Source organism: Cavenderia fasciculata, assembly GCF_000203815.1.
Source record: "Cavenderia fasciculata unplaced genomic scaffold Scf_ET2XIPL01CNAVH-3, whole genome shotgun sequence".
NCBI lineage: Eukaryota > Evosea > Eumycetozoa > Acytosteliales > Cavenderiaceae > Cavenderia > Cavenderia fasciculata.
In genome coordinates this window covers 592435-612393 of record NW_004457723.1, presented here as the reverse complement: position 1 = coordinate 612393, position 19959 = coordinate 592435, and the positions used below count along the sequence as shown (strand labels likewise).

Genomic DNA, 19959 nt, shown 5'->3' with positions numbered 1-19959 from the left:
ACGAGCAACAGCTCTCATCATTCATTATTATTACATTTTATATAACACTATACAATCTATAAGACTAACCATAGTTTATATAAGGTAACTAAATAATAAAGATTATTACATTTTATATAACACTATACAATCTATAAGACTAACCATAGTTTATATAAGATCTTGATTATAACTATCCTATTACTATCTATATCGTAGGGCCCTCGACAAGATAGAGCATAGTTTAGTAAATTAAGGTAAAAAAGACGACTTTCGGCAAAAAAAACCAAAAAGCTTTATCAAGAATGGGAATCGAACCCATGACCCAAACCGTGTTAAGGTTTTGTGATAACCAACTACACCATCCTGACTTTAAGATGTGCTAAATTGATCGCGCAGCACAAAAATACGCACTCCAGCAGACACCCTAGTTTGGAATTTTTCTGTAATAGAGAGAAAGAGATAGAAACAGAGAATTAAGTATAGACTACTATAGAACTTCACTCAATCATCAACTATCTTTCATCAACAGTACTATTTCTTTTCACACTCACTAAAAGCCACAACTAATTGCCCTAGTGTGCCCCCTTTGTTCAATTATTTATATCATTATCATTATTAAAAATAAGGGGCGCGAGCGAGCACAAGCACTGCCTTTCTCAAAGATCACCAACAAGAAAAAAAAACAAAAAATAAAAAAAATAACAAAAAAAATATCTCGCTCCTTCCTCCATCTCCTTCTCTAATCAACACAATACAATAGTCAAACAGTATCCAAACAATAGGAATTATAATTAATAGGTGGAATTTAATTATCATTACAACAAGTCAATACAGTTTGAAAACAGTATTCACATTACTATTACAATTGGAAATGAACATCATCAACATCTCATCAAAACATCAATCAACAACATAACAATACGAACAACAGAACGATATAAGATAGATAATCATGGTGTAGACACAACCACCAACCATTACTCGACACACACACATACATATGGATGGTGACACTGGCACTCCCTCCAACAGTCACGATCTGGTCACTAATCTGACAAAAGAACTATGGATCGTAACTCACAGAACCGTTCAGCCCCCCTCGATTCAACAGGTAAAGAAGCTTCCCGTCGTATTGATGAACAAATAGAACTAATAGCTCCCACCAAGACTTGCCATTTTTGCTTGGATGGAAATAGAACAGACATTTGGCACCCAAAAAAACAGATTGGACTTGTTTCTTCTTTGGAAACTCAGTTCCCATTGCTGGTCAAACAAAGACTTCAATCAATAAAACTTCGCAATCGAAAGAGTAGTGCTCCACCCTACAGGTGGATGCCACGAAATGAGATGCTTAAAAAAAATCCAGCAGACACCCGTGCCACACCGTGTTTGACGATTCGATTCACTCCTCTATAGCCGTACATTATTTGTTTGATTGTATCCACATCCAATCTCGTGCTCCTCTGTTTAGCAAACTGCTGCTCGATTGGACCGATAACCGAGTACAGTGGAATGTTCATGCCCTGGACTTTACCAAACAGAGGGTACATCCACACCGCTACATTAATGCTGTCGCTATTCTCTTCCATCGCGCATGGTGCCACCATGCGCATGTGTCTTTCTACACCAACAATGCCAACAACCAATATGCGATCGATACAAATGAAGTCGCAATCGTCACCAGTCGTTTCAAATCTGTAATATACCTAGAGTACCTAAAGCTAGTTGATCACTGCAAGTCTAAACTGTCTAAATGCCAACCTAATCGTTGGCCGCTAACCAGTCTCGAACTAGTCGCGCAATGTAAACGTTTCTCTGTCACCTGGGGAAAACTCGCGGCTCCCTACCCTATCCCTTCATTCTTGCTAGTAGATAACCATTATATAACCTCCTCTAAACCTCTAAAACTTGTATTTTAAACTCTTATTAATAAAACAAAAAAGACTCTCACGGATGTGAATGGTGGTAGTCATAGATGTTAAAAAAAAAAAAAAAAAAATACCCCACTTCCCGCCTAAACACAATTGACATGATGAAAGAGGTGGCCCAACAACATGGACTCCCCAAGATCGATTGGGGATCCAACCTCCTCGACAGCAGCAAAACAGACCCAATGGTAACCAACGCGATGGCATCCACAATGGAAAGAATATGGTATCGAAGAAACGACTTGTGACAAGGACGCAACGAACTTAAAATAATTAATATTTTTATTAAAAACATCCCTAAAAGAGGAAGAGTACCTCTCAAGCAAGTGTACCTCCTAAGGCTGACAAAGTGCGTGGTAAGGATACCGATCCTTACAGTGTACTAATTTTAAAAAAAGTAATATATATTTTTATTTATAGTAATATAAAATTAGAAAGTTTTTATCTTTCTAGTATCATTTATTAAATCTAACCTTTTTTTATATTTTGTGAGCCACAGCTTTATTTGTATTTATCAACTATTATTATTATTATTATTACTTTCTGGGAAAGAGACGAAGAAGCATTTGGTCATCAAAATAGGCTGGATCTTTTTTGATCTTTTTGATAGGTTGCTCATTAGCAGCGGCTTCATATTTCTTAATGAGTGCCTGAATTTCGTAATCATCATCCCAACAATTATATTGGGCACTATTGATATCAATCAAATTGTTTTCCAAAAGGTATTTCATAACAGGTACGTTTGAAATATATGTGTCCACTTTACAATTTGATTGGTTGACAATATTCTTGTAAAGAAACTCGACCATTTCTAAATTACCTTTTCCTGCTGCAGAGGATAGAGCACATCCTCCACATCCTTCACTTCTATTGTCATGTAAAAACTAAAAAAGAATAAATAAATAAATATCAAATATATATAAAATTATAATTATAAAATATTTTTTGAAAATATAATACCTTTACAATATCAATGTGTCCATATTCAACAGCATTATCCATTATTTTAGATGTCCAAATAGATGATGATGATGATGATGTTGTATTGTGATGTTGTTGAAGATATTGAATGATATCTAATCTTCCATTTTTTGCAGCAGTTTCAACAGATCTAGGTGATGTACATCCAACTTTTAATTTATCGTCAATGAATAATATCATCTCTATCGAACAATTATATGTAATTGCTTGATTCATTACCTCTTCTGTCCATTGTCCAATCTTGTGTTCATACAAAAACTAAAACGTGATAGAAATATAATTAATATTATCTATAGACAAGACAGTGGTATATAATATATATTATAATTTACCTTTACAACATCGATATGATTGTTCTTTATAGCATTTTCCCATGCTTTGGGGGTACATCCTTCAGTTCTGTTAGAGTGGAGATATTTTATAATATCTAAATTGCCTCTCGACGATGCATTGTCAATGGCATCTGTTGTTGCACCTTCCGTTCTGTTGATGTGAAGAAACTGAACTATTTCCAAAGTTTTGGAATAATCCATAGCTTTGGTTGTACATCCTTCGGTTCTATTAAAATGTAACCATTCAACTATGGAAATGTGACCATTTCGGCAAGCATAGTCCATTTCATCAGTTGTGCCTGTTTCAGTTCTATTATGATGAAGCCACTCAACCATTGATAAATGCCCATTCATTACAGCATGAGACATAGCCCCTTCCCATTGATCAGATTCACCAACTTTATTATCATGAAGAAACTATAGAATATATAAATATATATACATGTGTGTTAGTGTAAATATGATCTAACAATAATAATAATAATAATTCATACTTTAATAATTTCAATGGATCCTTTGTCTGCAGCTTTATCAATTCCTGAATAGCGTGGATTTTTGGTCACATTTTCATAAACATACTGTGTATGTGTGATAATTAATTAATTGGTATTGATCGTTGATTAGTTTGGGATGACAATTATCAACGTTGCATAAATATATATTTTTAAATAATAATACGATAATAATTAACATACCTTTATAAAATCTAAATTACCACTACTGATTGCACTCTCTAAATATCCATAGGTATCTTTAAGATAGCTTTTATCGGTTAGATTCTCTACAAGATACTATTATAATTGTGAATAATAATAATAATAATTAGTTGTTTGTTGGTTGTTTTATTTTGTTTTGTTTTGGTATTTACCTTGAAAATATCGAAATGTCCAGTTGCACGACAAAGAGTATAGTCTGAAAAAAGTGATGTGTATCCATTTCAAAACAGGTATTTGATAACATCAAAACTCCCATTCCCCGCTGCATCGCTAACGGTACTTGAAGTGTATTCTCTTTCACCGTGATTGCTTGATGGTGTTTTAAATGGTTCCAATAGTTTCATAATCGAGAGATATCCAAATTTGGCAGCATTATCTTTTGCACCAGCAAGATTGATATTGGGATATCTGGTGACAAGGTATCTGAGAATATCAATATTTCCAACCGATGCAATATTAGATGCAAATTCATACTTAAAAGAAGGTCTCCCACAATTCCTTACTCCTGGTTGATATGGTTTTCGAACGTGTCTGTAACAGCTGTTTGTGTTCTTGTCGTCTAGTTGAGGATTAAATGCAGGAGTCCATTCAACAAGATGTTCGAGTGTATCCAATGTTGCGTTTTGATGTGCACAATAGCGAGAGATTGCAAATAATCTTGCTTTGATTGTCGAGTCATCATCATCAGTGCCATCAACAACATTCTGTTGTTCTGATGGTGATGAAAGATAATGTTTGATAAAGTTCCATGGCATTGCAAATCTTGAAATCATTTCAAATCTAGGCAACTTTGCAATATCTTTTCCCTTTAACGATGTATTGATTATACCTTGATCAAATGAGGTTAGTCCCTTTTCTTTTACATGACTGGCCAATTGTTTTGATATCAACTCGACTTGATTGAATATCAATCTTTTGATATACTCTGACTGTATCACACTTTTAAATGTGATTGTTGTTGTTGTAATTGTATTAATACAAGTAAAAATATCTGTCATTTTATTTGATTGATGAATAATATAAAAGTTTGATGAACAACACTATGATCATCAATGCGAGACAAAAAAAGAAAATCTTTTTCTCTGTTGAATTTTCACATCACTTGGATTCCCATTCCAAAAAACTTGGACAACTCTATCAAATATTTTTTAATGGATTATAGAACTATTAATAGTGATCAATAGGATTATCCAACCCAATTAATTCTTTTTTTATCTTGATAATATCCCAATCTTTATTTGCAAGGGTAGGAAATGAAATCAACCCATTTTTTTCAACATAAGAGGAAATGTTTTATTTCAAGGTGCAGTTTTGATGAATCAATAAAAGTGAAATAAAATTTGATAGATAAAATAAATGAAAATTTAAAGATGTTTTGGATTATTTTCATATGGAAAATGTTTTTTTTCTTTCCGGAAATTTTATTGTCACTGTTTTTTTTTTATAGTTTTCTTCAAAATCGATGAAACCGAGATAGAAATGTAGGAAACAATGAGTACTATAAGAATATGATGAAAAAACTCTGATCCCCCTGTAGCAAAAAAAAAAACCAAAAAGCAAACAAAAAACTTTATCAAGAATGGGAATCGAACCCATGACCCAAACCGTGTTAAGGTTTTGTGATAACCAACTACACCATCCTGACTTTTAGATGTGCGAAATAAATAGCGCAGCACAAAAATACACCCGCGGCCATCCTTTTTGAATCCGACTCTAGGGATCTAGAGACAGGACACCCCCACGGAAGGATGACCGGGTTAGTTTCCCCTTCTCAGTAGGAGATTGGGTAGCCAGACTGCAACAAGTAACGGGAAGGTAGTGGAGGACCTACTGGGCCGTCGCGATAGAAAGCCATCTGACATCTCAAATACAATATGCAACACGTAAAGACGAGTGTCCCCAATGGGGAGTAAATCGGCGCGAGAGTTGAGAGCGGCAGTCGGTTTTGGACGCACCCAAGGCTTAAGGTTTCACCGCAAGTATGGTACTAAAATTAGAAGAAGATGGGTGCCATATTTGCGTCAACACCTTCATCTTCTTCTATTCTCTCTTCATCTATCAATAATAATATTAATAATATAATAATTTACTAAATAATAATAACATAGAATAATTATATAACACAATATTACAGCCTATAGTGCTGAGAAAAAAAAAAAAAAAAAAAAAAAAAAAAAAAGCGATATCTTTAACCAATTTATTTTTAGAACAAGCAACAACCCAAAACAATCCAACATGCTTGACACTATACAATAAGATACATGATCAACGTCCATATAACATGTATCATAGACATGGACAACCCCCAGAACAAATTAACTTTAATTCTTCTCGAGATAATCTTTACTTCTTGCTGGTCAATTAAAATGTATAATTAATAAAACTTTGTAACTTCTGAGTACTACTCTTCCCGATAGGAGAGAACAGGAAAAGAATTACTTTAAAAAAAAAAACGGCCATCCTTTTTGATAAATGATCAACGCCCATAAAACATGCATCATAGACATGGACAATCCCACAGAACAAATTAACTTTAATTCTTCTTGAGATAATCTTTATTTCTTGCTGGTCAATTAAAATGTATAATTAATAAAACTTTGTAACTTCTGAGTACTACTCTTCCCGATAGGAGAGACCAGGAAAAGAATTACTTAAAAAAAAAGGCCCTCCTTTTTTATGGAAAAGAATTACTTTAAAAAAAAAAGTGCCCCTCTTTTTTCATCAATTTGTAAATACTACCTAGAGACCTACAAAACTCGTAGAACTGCTCATCTATAATTCTTTGCCTATATACTAAAGTCCTCTTGAAATGTTTAGCAAAAATAATAGAATGACTAGAGCGGGGCTTACATTTGTCAAGAGTCTAGTCGGAAATGGTGTGATGAGAGGATTGTTGGCTAATTGTGTAGATCATCAAAGTAGTGACTCACTCTCTTTGTCAGTTTTGTATGATCCAGTCCCTCAAGTCCATGTCGTATCTGTTGTCTCTATTGTCAATGTCACCATGGTGAGTCGAATGGTCTATGAGTAGAAGTTGCTTAAGACAAAAATAAAATTCAATTTTTATTCAAATACTATGCATTGCCCTTTACATTTAAAATTTAATCAAAATAATCCTCAATATCAATATTTGGATTTAATAATTCTTGACCATATCTTGATAAATCAATTTGATTTAAAATTAAATTTTCAAATGTTTCCTATATATATATTGTATACAATACATACATGATGATCTATTGTTAATAAATTTTATAAAAAAAATGATTTTTTTTTTCCATACCTCTAAATCTGTTTCACCTATTAAAATGGCACCTCTTAACCTTCCCTTGTAAAGATAAATTCTAACATATTGAGATGACGAATAATCTGTTCGACTATATGATTTAATTTCATCCATGTCTATATTTGGTTCATTCTGAATCAATAGATCCAAGCTGTAAAATCCAAGCATCACAACCTTTAGATTAAAAAATCGAGTGACATGCGCAAACAATTCAAATTCAAAACTTGTACTAATAATGTCAATATCATCGATCTCTTTTTCTACAGATTTTTTTGCTATACATTGTGCAACATATCTTCCCATTATACGTGCTTGACTCCATAATTTCATCTAAAAAGTAGAAATTAAAAAAATTAATTCATTAGTTTTGAATATATAATTTAAAATTTAATTTTCATACTTGAAACCAATTTTGATGATATTGATTGTTGTTGTTGTTGTTGGTTTGATGATTCCATTGAATATTACAAACATCACCAGCTGAAAAAATATTTGGAATGGTAGTTTGCATTGTTTCACCATTGACAGTATAACCATTTTGAATGGTGGCATCTGGCATTTGTGGAGTAAAATCAATTTCCATTGCATTTGTCAAAACACCAGTTGCAGAAACCACAAAATCACAACCATATGATTTTCCATTTTCCAGTTCAACCATTATATTCCATTCACAACCGTCATCACTGTCGATCGATTTAATAGTGGTACCATACTCAATTGTTATATTTTCATTCTTTTGATTGATTTTACTTGCATCTACATTACCAATAAACTTGTATTTATTATACCATTGAGGTCCAATTGAACTATTTCTAGATACTTTACTTTTATCATAAATATCTAAATTATTAGAATCATAAATTTCTATAAAATTAAAATAATAATAAGTAAATGGATTATATTATTTCATTAATCAATTACATACTTAGATTATTATCAATTTCATTATCAATTTTCTTATCATCTTCATCTTCATTATTATTATTATCCTCTCCATTTTTATAATAATGATTATAAAGAAAAGATGAAGGTTCTTGATCAAAGAATGCATTACCAATATGAGTATCTTTGATTGCCCAAACAACTTGACAACTTTTAATTTCATGTATCAATTCCATTGCTATACCACCATTACCAACAATCATTATCCTTTTTGCTCCTTTTAATCTATCATGTAAATCATTTATTGAATCTGTATCTCTTATTCCAATAATAAATTCTTTTAACATTTAATTTGATTTCATTGGTATAATCTAAAAAAAAAAAAAAGTAAAGAGAAGAATATAAGTAACAAAGACATTGATTATAATATATTGTTTGATACATACATTTGGTTTTGCACCTGTACAAATACAAAGATAATCATAATGAATCTTTGATTCTACCTCTTCATTATTATCAATAGATCTAGAATAAATCAATTGATTTACAGTATCAACTTTGTAGACATTACTAATCGATATAGTGATATTATTATTATCATCATTTGTTGTAAACTTTTCAATCTTTTCATCAATTGTAACTTGTTCAACTTGAATCTCTTCCAATACTTTTGTTAATCTATTTACTTGTTTAATTGACTATAATTGTTAATGAATGTAATGTTATACTATAGTACTCATCATGTTTATTATCTTATCTTCATCTTACTTTTAAAAGAGGTGATGAAGATAATAAAGTAATTTTATCATTTGGTTTCAAATAGTGATAGGATTCTAAACATGTAATACCTGCAATCCCTCCACCTATAATAACAAGATGTTTCATCTTTAACAAATAACTATAATAAGAAATGATATCATATCTTCTTTTGCAAAGATGATAAAGACGATGACCATTGAAGCGGGCAAACTTTTCTCTAATTTCAAATGAAATTTTGCTCGAAAAAAAAAAAAAAAAACTCTGAGCTCTCTGCGCTTTGGCACTGACCAACAGCAGAGTTTACATGATGGATTCAAACTTTAGAAGAAGATCTTTTGTCGACCCCCTACAAAGAATATAAGTATGTAGAAAGAGAGAAGAGATAGAAGAGAGAAAAGAGAAAAGAGAAAGACACAGCAGATTACACAGAACACAACTAACAACTATCCCCCTACCCTACCACAACTACCTCTCATCTCATCACTATCACTTTATAGCAATGGAGAACGCTGATAGAAAGCTTGTTGAATTATACATCCCACGTAAGTGCTCTGCCACCAACCGTTTGATCACTGCCAAGGATCACGCTTCCGTCCAAATCAACATTGGTCACGTCAACTCTGAAGGATGTTACACTGGTGAACAAACCACTTTCGCCTTCTGTGGTTTCCTCCGTAACAACGCCCAATCCGACGAAGCTCTTAACAGACTCGCTCAACAAAAGGGTTTCCTCAAGTCATTCTAAATTTAGAAGAGTAGTAGTGTCTTGTTAATAAATCTTTAAGCTCCAGAACAAAAACAATCGTTACACCTATTATTATTTTATTTCTCGGAGAAAAGATAATAATAATATTATAATAGATCATCATTACCAACTTGCTTGTAATTGATCAAATTCTTCTTTAATCTTTATTTATTATTATTAATCATTTAATTTCGAAGAAATCAATAGTACTATAGTTTCTACTTTCGTCTTGTCTTCTTTTTTTTTTTTTTTTTTTTAATTTCAATACTATCTACGTGTGTTCTATAATTTCAAAAAGGGGAAATAGTTTGTTTCATTATAAACAGATAGATTAATTTAATTATAGGATTATTATTGATGTTCTACAACATGTGAAAGAGAACAACATCTACAAATCTTCTTATATCATTCATATCTTATCTGTCTTGCTGCTGCTCATTCAAATAATGTCAGGAGGAGGTGCACAAGAAGAAGAACATACTAGTCAACAACATCAACAACCACAACAATATCAGCAATACCAACAACTTCAACAACAATATCAATTGATAGATGATTCAATTTTATGTTCAGATCATGGTATTCCATGTCAAGTAATTGAACCTTCACGAGATGGACTTTTTAAAGATTCAACCATCTTTATCTGTCCTATAAAAGAATGTCATTACTCTTTAATGTTCAATAATCTACAACAACAACAACAAAGTCAACCATCTCAACCATCAACAACCTCTCAGCCATCTCAACCAACCTATCAAACAACCTTTGGTCAACCAAGTCAAATCTATTTTGAAGAGGAAGAATTAAATGTTGTAAAACAAGAACAACAAGAACAAGTAAAACAAGAAGAACTGAAACAAGAAATAACAACTACAACGACAACTACAACAACAACAAATGGACATACATTAAATTATAATTTCTATGATAATAATAATGTTGTTAAAAAGGAGGAGGTAGTGGTAAAACAAGAGGATCATGATGATACATCAAATGTATCTTTATCATTTCATGATGATAGAATATTTGAAATTAGTTCCGATGATGATGAAGAAAATGTTAAAGTTAAAAAACAAGAACATCTTGCAATTGATTTGGATAATGATGATGATGATAGCGATTATTTATCACAACAACCATCATCTCAATCACAACAACAAAAAAAGATATTTACACCTACTCCACCAATTTATCAAGACAAGGTTATTGATTTGGATAATCATATAGACATTCCAAATCAAATTTCAACAACAACAACATCAAACCATATCAATACCTCTACTACTACTTCTACTACTACCGCTACAACATCACATATAATAGATATAGAACCAATTATTTCACATTCAATATCAACAACAAAGAAAACGATTTGTAGGATGGGAGGAGATATATTGGTAGATTTTCAATTGATTGATCATGATTTGGTTGGAACTACTTATATTGTACCACATGCCAAAGGGACAAGAAAGATTATATCATTGATGCTCGAGTTTGGAGCTCGTGCAGATCGTGATCAAATCTATGTCATGCCACTTGGCCAATACCATCAAATGCGAGCCAAGATTGTTCAAGAGAGGATTATAATGGACCAAGTTCAGATTAGTTACATTCCAAACAATGTATTTTCATTTATCGATCGACACCAACAACAACAACACGAAACATCGGAAATATCAAAAAAGGATTTGGAAAAGAGGATACCAAAAGCATTGCTCGATTCATTGTTGCCATTTCAAGCAAGAGGCGTATTGTTTGGCGTCCAACATAATGGACGATGTATGATTGGCGATGAAATGGGTCTTGGCAAGACGATACAGGCGTTGGGTATTGCCAGCTACTTTAGGTCGTATTGGCCACTACTGATTATTTGTCCAAGTTCACTTCGTCACAATTGGTCCAAAGAGGTGCAGAGATGGTTTCGATCAGATATCACACAACAAGACATTTCAATCATGATGTCGGGTGATAATAGTGCCGATCAATTGGTTAATATCGTGTCTTATGATTTGGTGACACGAGTCTATAAAAAGAAATTGGCAAATCAACATTTTAGAGCCATCATTTGTGACGAATCACATTACCTCAAAAATGTCGATGCCAAGAGAACGTCGGCTGTACTCAGTCTGGTGCAAAGCGCAACCATCCGTATTCTATTGACTGGCACACCCGCACTTTCACGTCCCATCGAGTTGTATCCTCAATTGGCTGCATTGGACGCACCCATCTTTGACAAGCAGGAAGACTTTGGCAAACGGTATTGTGCGGGTGTAAAGGGTCGGTATGGCTGGGACTTTAGTGGAAACTCACATCTTGCCGAACTCCACTATCTTCTCAGATCCGTCATGATTCGTAGACACAAGCATTCAGTGCTACGAGAACTCCCACCAAAACATCGGTCACAGGTAGTGGTCGATGTTCCACGTGACCACCAACTATTGTACGAACAAAAGGCTGCACTTGTATTCTCACGTTCAAACAAAGAGTCAATGGTGAGAAAGGGAGCGGCTGGAGAGAATGAAAGAGCACATGTTATGGATCTCTATCTGCTGACTGGACAGGCAAAGTTGGCAGCTGCTAAAAGCTACACGACTCAATTGATCTTGGAAAACAAGAAATTCCTCCTATTTGCTCATCATTCCGATGTGTTGAATGGATTGGAACAAGAGATTAGGTCACATCAAATATCTTACATTCGTATTGATGGATCGACTCCACCTGCAGTCAGAGAGGCCAATGTCACACGTTTTCAAAATCAACCCAAATGTCAAGTGGCCCTTCTCAGTATAACTGCCGCTGGAACAGGACTCACATTGACCGCTTCCTCACTTGTCGTCTTTGCAGAGCTCTATTGGACACCCGGTGTTTTGCGACAGGCAGAAGATCGTGTTCATCGTATCGGTCAGAAAAATGAAGTAAACATTCACTATCTCATTGGCAAAGGTACCCTAGACGATAGAATTTGGCCAATGATTTGTAACAAATTGGAAGTCATAGGTGAAACTCTTGATGGTCAAGAAGAAAAGTTATTAACTAATCATTTAGATTTAAGGTAAAAAAAAAAAGAAAAAGGAAAAAAAAGAAAAAGAAAAAGAAATATATTTATATTAATTTGTTTGATTTTTTAGAGGAGCTTTGGAAATGAATGAAATTGTAAATAATACAAAAATAGAAACTATCAAACCATTTAATAATGTAAATATAAATAATTATTTTAATTTTAATAATAATAATAATAATAATAATACGGGACAACAACAACAACTACAACTACAACGACAAAATCAACAACAATTACAAATTCAACAAAAACAACCAATTCAAACTGTAATAGATGTTGATGATGATGAAACCTTTTTTACTTTAATTGGAGATGATCCCTCAATGTCATCATTTTATCAATTAATGAAGGAATCACAAACAGAGAAATATCAAGATTTGGATGATGATGGTGAAGATGAAAGATTAGAATCAAAACAACCATCTAAAAAAAAAGGAACTTTATTATTTAAAGATCATAATAATAACGCTAGTTCAATTGATAATAAGAACTATAATCAAAATAATAATAATGGTGAAAATAATAGTAATAATAATTCATTTGTTTATTCAATTAATAATAATAATCATTTTAATAATAACCATGTCAATCCATACCAAAATCTAAATAACCATATAAATCAATATAATAATCAAAATAATAATAACACCAATATTTATAAACAATTGATTCAACAACCAGCGCCATCAACAAAACCACCAACTAAAAGTAGTCATAAAAGTAGCAGTAAAATAGTTTCATACATTAATTTGGATGAAGAAGAAGAAATTGAAGAAGAGTCTAATAATAATAATAATAATAATATTTATAATACTAATAGAAATAATAATAATAATAATAATAATAAGAGTAATATTTTATCATCAATTTTACCATCAAATATTAACCATAATAGTAATAGTAATGGTAATAATAGTGGTAGATTTTCAACAAACATACCACCAACCTATTTTAATAACCAAGAATCTCCAACAAAAAAGAAATTGGTGATGATCCAACCAAGTACTATTTTATCATCATCAAAACAACAATCATATCATTCAAATTCTTTGTTTGGTCATAGTAATAATATTAATAATGGTACATATGAACATAAATAAATAAATATTTATTTCTTCTTTATTGATTGAACATCAACAATGAATGTTGATCAATTTTTCCTTTTTTTTTGCCCAACAATACAAACTGATCATCATTCATTTATATATTTATTAAATCAATCAAATTATTAGAACCAATCGACGTGACCAATGAATCGTCGCTCAAATTCTTTTGATACTCCTCCAATACCTAGAAGAGCTGGAGGGAGTAATAACTCTAATAACAATAGTAATAATAGCAATAGTACTACTAATCATAACAACTCTAATAACAATAATCACAGCAAGATTAATGAAAAGAAAAGAAAAGTATCATCAATTCAATCTGATTCATCTACAACTACAACTATAACTACAAGTAATGGCAAAATGATAGAAGAGATACCAGGATATTATTATGATCAAGAAAAAGATCGACATTTTAAGATTACAAGAGAAAATAGAAAACAAGCAGAGGCGGCAATGAAACAATTAAAGATTAGTACTGGTCAATTAGAAGAAAAGAAAGAATACAAGAATGATAAGGAGAGATTAAATGGGTGTGTCGCATTCAACTCTTTACTCTTGAAAAGAGAGTTGTTTGGTACAAAGAAATGTTTATCATGTAAATTAAAGGAATTGTATATAATGGATAATGATGATGAAAAAGATAAAGATAAAGAAGAAGAAGAAGAAGATGGTCAACAACAACAACAACAACAACAACAACCGTTGCAATTTAAATTCTTAAATACAAGTGAATTTTCAATGATTGAACCATTGATGCAAACAATATCAATCAATAATAATAATAATAATGGACAACAACCATCAGACAAGATATCAGTTGCATCTGGTTTAATATGTACAAATCATAGAACTGGATCATTGGGTACATTTTGGATTGGTGTTGAAAATCAAAAACAACAACAACAACAACAAATATCATCAGATGATGATGATCAACAATCAACAACATCTTCTATTTCATCTTCTTCATCTTCATCACATAATTTAAATTCAAGTAATTATAATATAGTTAATAGTAGTAGTTTTACATTTTCATTGTTGGATCAAACCAAACCTATACCATCATCGAGAAACAAGTTATCATTGTTTTTAAATTATACTACTGAAAAGTCGAGTAATAGTTTAATATCATCGATACGATCGTTTCAAGGTCAAGGTGTGGCAATATCTTATTTGGGTGGAGAAGGATGTAATGGTAGTATCAAGGTTTTATCACCTTTTGATCATGACCAAATCTTTTCCTTTGAATTGGAGCATCGACAAAGTGCTTGGACTGTAGAATGGCATCCTAGCGGACAAGTTTTGGCAGTTGGTGGAAGTGGCACTATTTACCTGGTTGATGCATTACGTGGCGGCGGCGGTCAACCTTTAAAATCATTATTTGTTTCAAAAAGTGATATATTCTCTTTGGATTTCAACTCTAGTGGTCAATTATTGGCAAGTGGTTCACGTGATGGTAAATTAAGATTATTTGATATTAGATTACCAGAAGCAATATCAACAACAACAACAACAACAACAACACCGACAACAACGACAACATTACAATTTAATCAAAAAAAGAATCCAAAAGAAAAAGATATCAAATCAATTGTCAATAGTCCAATATGTTCGTTAAAGTTTCTACCACAAGACGATAATTATTTAATAGTGTCTACGATGAATGGTAAAATGGTAAAGTGGGATCGGAGAGTTGGAAAACAAGTCATAGAGTATCAACATCACGTCAATAGTCATAGTTTGTTAAGAGTGTCTGTCAGTAGCGACAATCAATTTATGGCGTCTGGCGGTGAAGATAAATGTATCAGACTATGGGATCTCAACAATGGTCACCTATTACGTACACTTGGTCCATTTAACAGTATTGTTCAATCGACTGTCATTGTCAATAATTGGTTTGACGAGTATTCAAATATGTGTGTCTTGGGTAATACCAACGACATTTCATATCCTTCAACAATCAATCAAAATAGTTTATTAAATCCTTTTGATCAAATCTCATCACTAGATCAAAGTGGACAACGACAAAGACAAGAAGAAAATAATAGTATAGATAATAATAATAATAATAATAATAGAGGATATTATTATGAACCGGTTTTATGTTTTAATGTAAATGATGGTTTAATATTATCTCCTATTTATAAATAAATGTATTGAGCATAAATAAATAAATAAATAAATAGCCAGCTGGCTCTATCAAATCAAATCAAGGTGCGCATTTTGATCAAAGCGGTGTTTTTCATCATACAAATAAAATGATAGATACTTTTACTAGTATTAATACAATTACAACTACAACAACAACAATTACATTTAAAAGTGTGAAATACAAAGAAATTAATTCAACAACCTTATTTCAATATGAAAAAGATACATTTATATATATATAAAAATAATTGAACTTAAATTTAAAATCATTTTGTTTGATTGATTTATTTATTCTTATTAAAATAATCAATAGAGATTAAATAATCCAATTCAGAAGGGATAGTTTCAAATAGACTCTTTCCAGATGGTTTCCAACCAATCTTTTTAGATCTATTTGAAAGACCTCTACTATCCATCCATTGTCTTTTGTTTTCTCCCCACAAGTATCGATCGACATACTGTTTTTCAAATTCAGATATCTCTTCAGTATCAACCAATCCTCTTTTCTTTAATTCTTTTCCTAATTCTTTTGCAACACTAAAAAAAATAGAATAAATTAAATCAAAAAGGTTAATATAAATTGAATTGTTTGGATTAAATAATAATTATTTTTTTTTTTCTACTTACTCTCCCCAAGTATGAGTATTTGCACAACAACTATAGAAACCATTTGTACCATGATCGATTGATTTGTTTAATAAACCATCAATGAGTAATGAAAAGAGTTGTACGACATCTTCGATACGGACATTATCCCATTGAGCCTTGTAACCTTCTGGATTAACATAACCAGCTTTTCTTCTAGCCACAGCTGCCAATGCAAGAATCATAACTTGAACACTATTCTTTTTGATCGGTCCACTTCCAATACCATAGATGGTTGATGGTGCAATGATGGCAGTCATGAGACCATTGGTTGATGGACAATGATCAAAGATCCATTGATCAACATTTCTGTGTGGTGCAGTGATTGAAATACGTTTGTGAATGTCATCATAGTTGTTGTCGTCATAGGGTTGAGTGTAGAAGCAATCTTGCCATGTCAATAGACCAGTACCACTCGTTTGAATGAATACAGATGGTGAATTCTTGTCTTGGTGTCTTGAACTAGACCCCTTTAACATGGCCTTTACAGATGGTAGATGATCGGCATCAGCAGTACTCAATACAACATTGGCATTATGTGATTCCTTTTCCAACTGATCACTATCATCCAATGACCCAATCACAGGTGTTACATTGGTTCCAATCTTTTTAAAGATTTCAGCTTGTTCTTTTTGTCTAACCAATACTCTAATCTCTTTATATCCATCTTTTAGTAAACTTGTAAATACTAAATACAAAAAAAAAATAGAAATTAGAAATATGAATCAATACAAGAGTTCATTCTTGTTTGAATATATTTGTATTTACTTACCTGATCCACCGATATAACCAGATGCACCAGTCATAAAAACAATTAAATTACTTTTATCCATTTTATAAATCTATTTATATATATGATTAAATATATATTTGAATGATTGTACAAACAATGAATTTATACTTTTCGAAAGTCAGCTAGTAGTATTGATTCATTGATTGGGTGTGAATAAAATTAAAAAATATCAATATTCTCTCTATTCTTTTATTCACCCCATTTATTCTTTCGTAGGTGTGAAGAAGAGAAGACAAACCCTAACCCCAACCTCGTCTAACCTATACACTAAAAAAGAAAAGAAAAGAAAAGAAATCACATGTCTTGTGTCTTCTTTTGACAAAAGAATCAAAAGAAGAACTTTTGTTTTTTTTATGAATTCTTTTTTTTATTTTTTGTTTATTATTTTTATAATTTCTTTTTAGGAGACCATAATCTGATGGTACTATCAGCAGAACAAGATGCCAAGATTGGTTCGGATGGATGGAATTTAACAGAGTAGACACGATCTGTATGACCTTCTAATTTTTGTAATAATCTTCCACTTTGTTTACTGAATCCAATGTCAAACAGATAGGCGTTGTAATCTGCACTACCAGTTGCCAACAACACTGATTGATTGATATCTTCGTTTCTATTTTCATCATCGTCATCATCTTCCAATTTAACTTCACCTCCTTGTTTAATATTAGGTCCATCACTATAATCTTTGCCAACAAAGATCGAACTTTTAATTGGCCAATTCTTATTTTTATGACCTGTCAACGAATGTAATAATTTCATTGGTGCCAATGAATATGGATGTGATACAATTGATACTTTTGATCTATCATAAACTCTTAATACTAAAAAAATATAAAAAAAAATTAATTAATATATTCATCCCATTCATATTTTCTTTGTTCTTTTTCTTTCTTTCTATTTTACCATTATCATAACTATTAACAGCCAAGAATCTACCATCATCACCTTCACTACCAAGGTTCATACAAATTGAAGAGATTGGACGATTTTCAGGTGCAGATTCATAAGTGTCAATCAAACAATTATTACTGTTTGAAGAGTAACTACCAATCGTTCCATCAACATTATCGTTATGGAATCCTTCTGGTAATGATACTTTGGTTGCTTTTCTAATATCCCATGTTTTTAATTTACCATTTGAATCTCCTGTTAAAATATGTTGTCCATCTTTAAATACATGTCTAAAAAAAAAGTGAAAGTAATTTGTTAAATTATTTTCCAAATGCTTTGTTTTATATATCTTTTTCTTATATACGTACAAAGCATTTACAAGTGAATCATTTTCAATAACAAATATAGAATTTGGAGTACGTTTATCAAAACCAATGATATGATTTTGAGTATTTCCAGCGAAAAAGATATTATTATCGATCGGAGAATACATAACATCCAAAATAAAACCAGATGTAGAATAGGATACAAGATTCTTTGATGTTTGTAAATCCCACAATTTAACAGACTTGTCATATGATCCAGATATAATCTCTGTACTATCATTATTCCATGCCAATTCACTAACATTTACTGAATGATCTGAAAATGTTGTAATCTAAACAAAAAAAATAAAGAATGAATGAATGAGTAAATTAATTAACACTTGATTGTTCTTTTGTTCTTTTTCTTTCTTTACATACTTCTCTTTGATTAAATACATCCCAAATCTTTACACTTTTATCAAATGAACCAGAAGCCAACATCTTTCCACATGGTGAAAACTTGACAGTGTAGACACTGGCACTGTGACCTTTGAGAGTAAACTTGTAAAAGAAGTGTCTTTCATCCATTTTCTTGTTGGTCGATCTTTGTGTCTGTGATAATAATCTTTCCTCTGTCAATGATGAACCATCACTGACCAATGAAGGTGGTGGTGATGGTATAGTAGTCGATGCATCAATCGATGATGTAACCTCTGGTGTTTGAGATGACAAGATTGCATCGATATTGAAAGGTTTTTGTGTCTTTCCTGTTTGATAAACTAATTGATCATATCTAAAGAAACAAGAACAAAAAAAGTAGTTAGAGAGATGTTTGTAAAGATATATATATATTGTATTGTGATGTATTGTCTATCTTTCTTTAATTCTTTTGTACCTTCCAGTTAAATCATAGATTGATTTCTTTAAATCTTTATTCTCTCTTTCAAATGTATCTAATTTAGTCTTTAACAACTTGATCTCTTTGGTTAGAGTATCAAGATGATTCTTATAGTATGCGTCTGATGTTTGTTGTTGATTAGAGTGATGTGGTGGAGGTAATAAATTCGATGTTGATGATGATGTTTGATTATTATTATTATTATTACTTGTTGTTGTAGTTGAAGTGGTGGTCGATGATGATGATGATGATGATGCAGATGAACTTGTTTTATCCATCCTGCAATTAGCTAGCTAGCTATATGTTATTGTACAAATAAATAATCTGATTTCTTTAATTTAAGCATCATAAAACAAGCGATCTCTGTGTGCAGGTTCACCATCAAATCTTTCAGTGAGGACTTTTTTAAAATTAGAGTACATATAAAGTTGGAGTCTGAGTTTACAGTTCGCCTACTATCATAGTTTTACAAAGTATCATGTGATCCTCTAT

General features: G+C 31.8%; 7 protein-coding genes and 2 non-coding genes across 9 annotated transcripts in view; 2 read left to right on the top strand and 7 right to left on the bottom strand.

Moving 5' to 3' along the window:
* The window catches only part of DFA_07086 (uncharacterized protein), a gene marked incomplete at both ends in the record, with an annotated part of 5688 nt that extends 751 nt beyond the window's left edge, over positions 1-4937 (bottom strand). The window contains 10 exons of the mRNA XM_004366900.1: positions 1689-1722; positions 2005-2173; positions 2451-2794; positions 2871-3149; positions 3224-3640; positions 3718-3801; positions 3919-4014; positions 4092-4135; positions 4220-4412; positions 4443-4937. Of these exons, the coding sequence (XP_004366957.1) occupies positions 1689-1722; positions 2005-2173; positions 2451-2794; positions 2871-3149; positions 3224-3640; positions 3718-3801; positions 3919-4014; positions 4092-4135; positions 4220-4412; positions 4443-4937 (2155 nt within the window). The remainder of the gene's footprint in view (positions 1-1688; positions 1723-2004; positions 2174-2450; positions 2795-2870; positions 3150-3223; positions 3641-3717; positions 3802-3918; positions 4015-4091; positions 4136-4219; positions 4413-4442) is intronic.
* On the bottom strand, positions 277-350 carry DFA_07087. The gene has a single exon. It is a non-coding gene; the product is annotated as a tRNA-Val (tRNA).
* A 573-nt stretch (positions 4938-5510) lies between the features above and the next one.
* On the bottom strand, positions 5511-5584 carry DFA_07085. The gene has a single exon. It is a non-coding gene; the product is annotated as a tRNA-Val (tRNA).
* Positions 5585-7040: 1456 nt separating this feature from the next.
* pyroxd1 (pyridine nucleotide-disulfide oxidoreductase domain-containing protein 1) lies at positions 7041-8370 on the bottom strand (the record flags this gene model as incomplete). Its single annotated transcript, XM_004366899.1, has 5 exons — positions 7041-7139; positions 7223-7316; positions 7434-7555; positions 7626-8089; positions 8151-8370. 5 exons carry the CDS (start codon positions 8368-8370, stop codon positions 7041-7043), a joined length of 999 nt encoding a protein of 332 aa, XP_004366956.1.
* Positions 8371-8454: 84 nt separating this feature from the next.
* DFA_07083 (uncharacterized protein) lies at positions 8455-8992 on the bottom strand (the record flags this gene model as incomplete). Its single annotated transcript, XM_004366898.1, has 3 exons — positions 8455-8478; positions 8554-8805; positions 8876-8992. The coding sequence occupies 3 exons, from the start codon at positions 8990-8992 to the stop codon at positions 8455-8457; spliced, it is 393 nt and encodes a 130-aa protein (XP_004366955.1).
* A 373-nt stretch (positions 8993-9365) lies between these two features.
* On the top strand, positions 9366-13772 carry DFA_07082 (SNF2-related domain-containing protein; the record flags this gene model as incomplete). The annotated part of the gene is made up of 4 exons (XM_004366897.1): positions 9366-9601; positions 9728-9748; positions 9958-12663; positions 12740-13772. 4 exons carry the CDS (start codon positions 9366-9368, stop codon positions 13770-13772), a joined length of 3996 nt encoding a protein of 1331 aa, XP_004366954.1.
* A 150-nt stretch (positions 13773-13922) lies between these two features.
* Positions 13923-16109, top strand: DFA_07081 (uncharacterized protein; the record flags this gene model as incomplete). The annotated part of the gene is made up of 3 exons (XM_004366896.1): positions 13923-15893; positions 15968-16016; positions 16060-16109. 3 exons carry the CDS (start codon positions 13923-13925, stop codon positions 16107-16109), a joined length of 2070 nt encoding a protein of 689 aa, XP_004366953.1.
* A 107-nt stretch (positions 16110-16216) lies between these two features.
* On the bottom strand, positions 16217-17410 carry DFA_07080 (uncharacterized protein; the record flags this gene model as incomplete). Its single annotated transcript, XM_004366895.1, has 3 exons — positions 16217-16469; positions 16560-17265; positions 17350-17410. The coding sequence occupies 3 exons, from the start codon at positions 17408-17410 to the stop codon at positions 16217-16219; spliced, it is 1020 nt and encodes a 339-aa protein (XP_004366952.1).
* A 347-nt stretch (positions 17411-17757) lies between these two features.
* On the bottom strand, positions 17758-19745 carry DFA_07079 (uncharacterized protein; the record flags this gene model as incomplete). The annotated part of the gene is made up of 5 exons (XM_004366894.1): positions 17758-18194; positions 18277-18554; positions 18633-18922; positions 19008-19362; positions 19465-19745. 5 exons carry the CDS (start codon positions 19743-19745, stop codon positions 17758-17760), a joined length of 1641 nt encoding a protein of 546 aa, XP_004366951.1.
* Between the last annotated feature and the right edge of the window lie 214 nt (positions 19746-19959).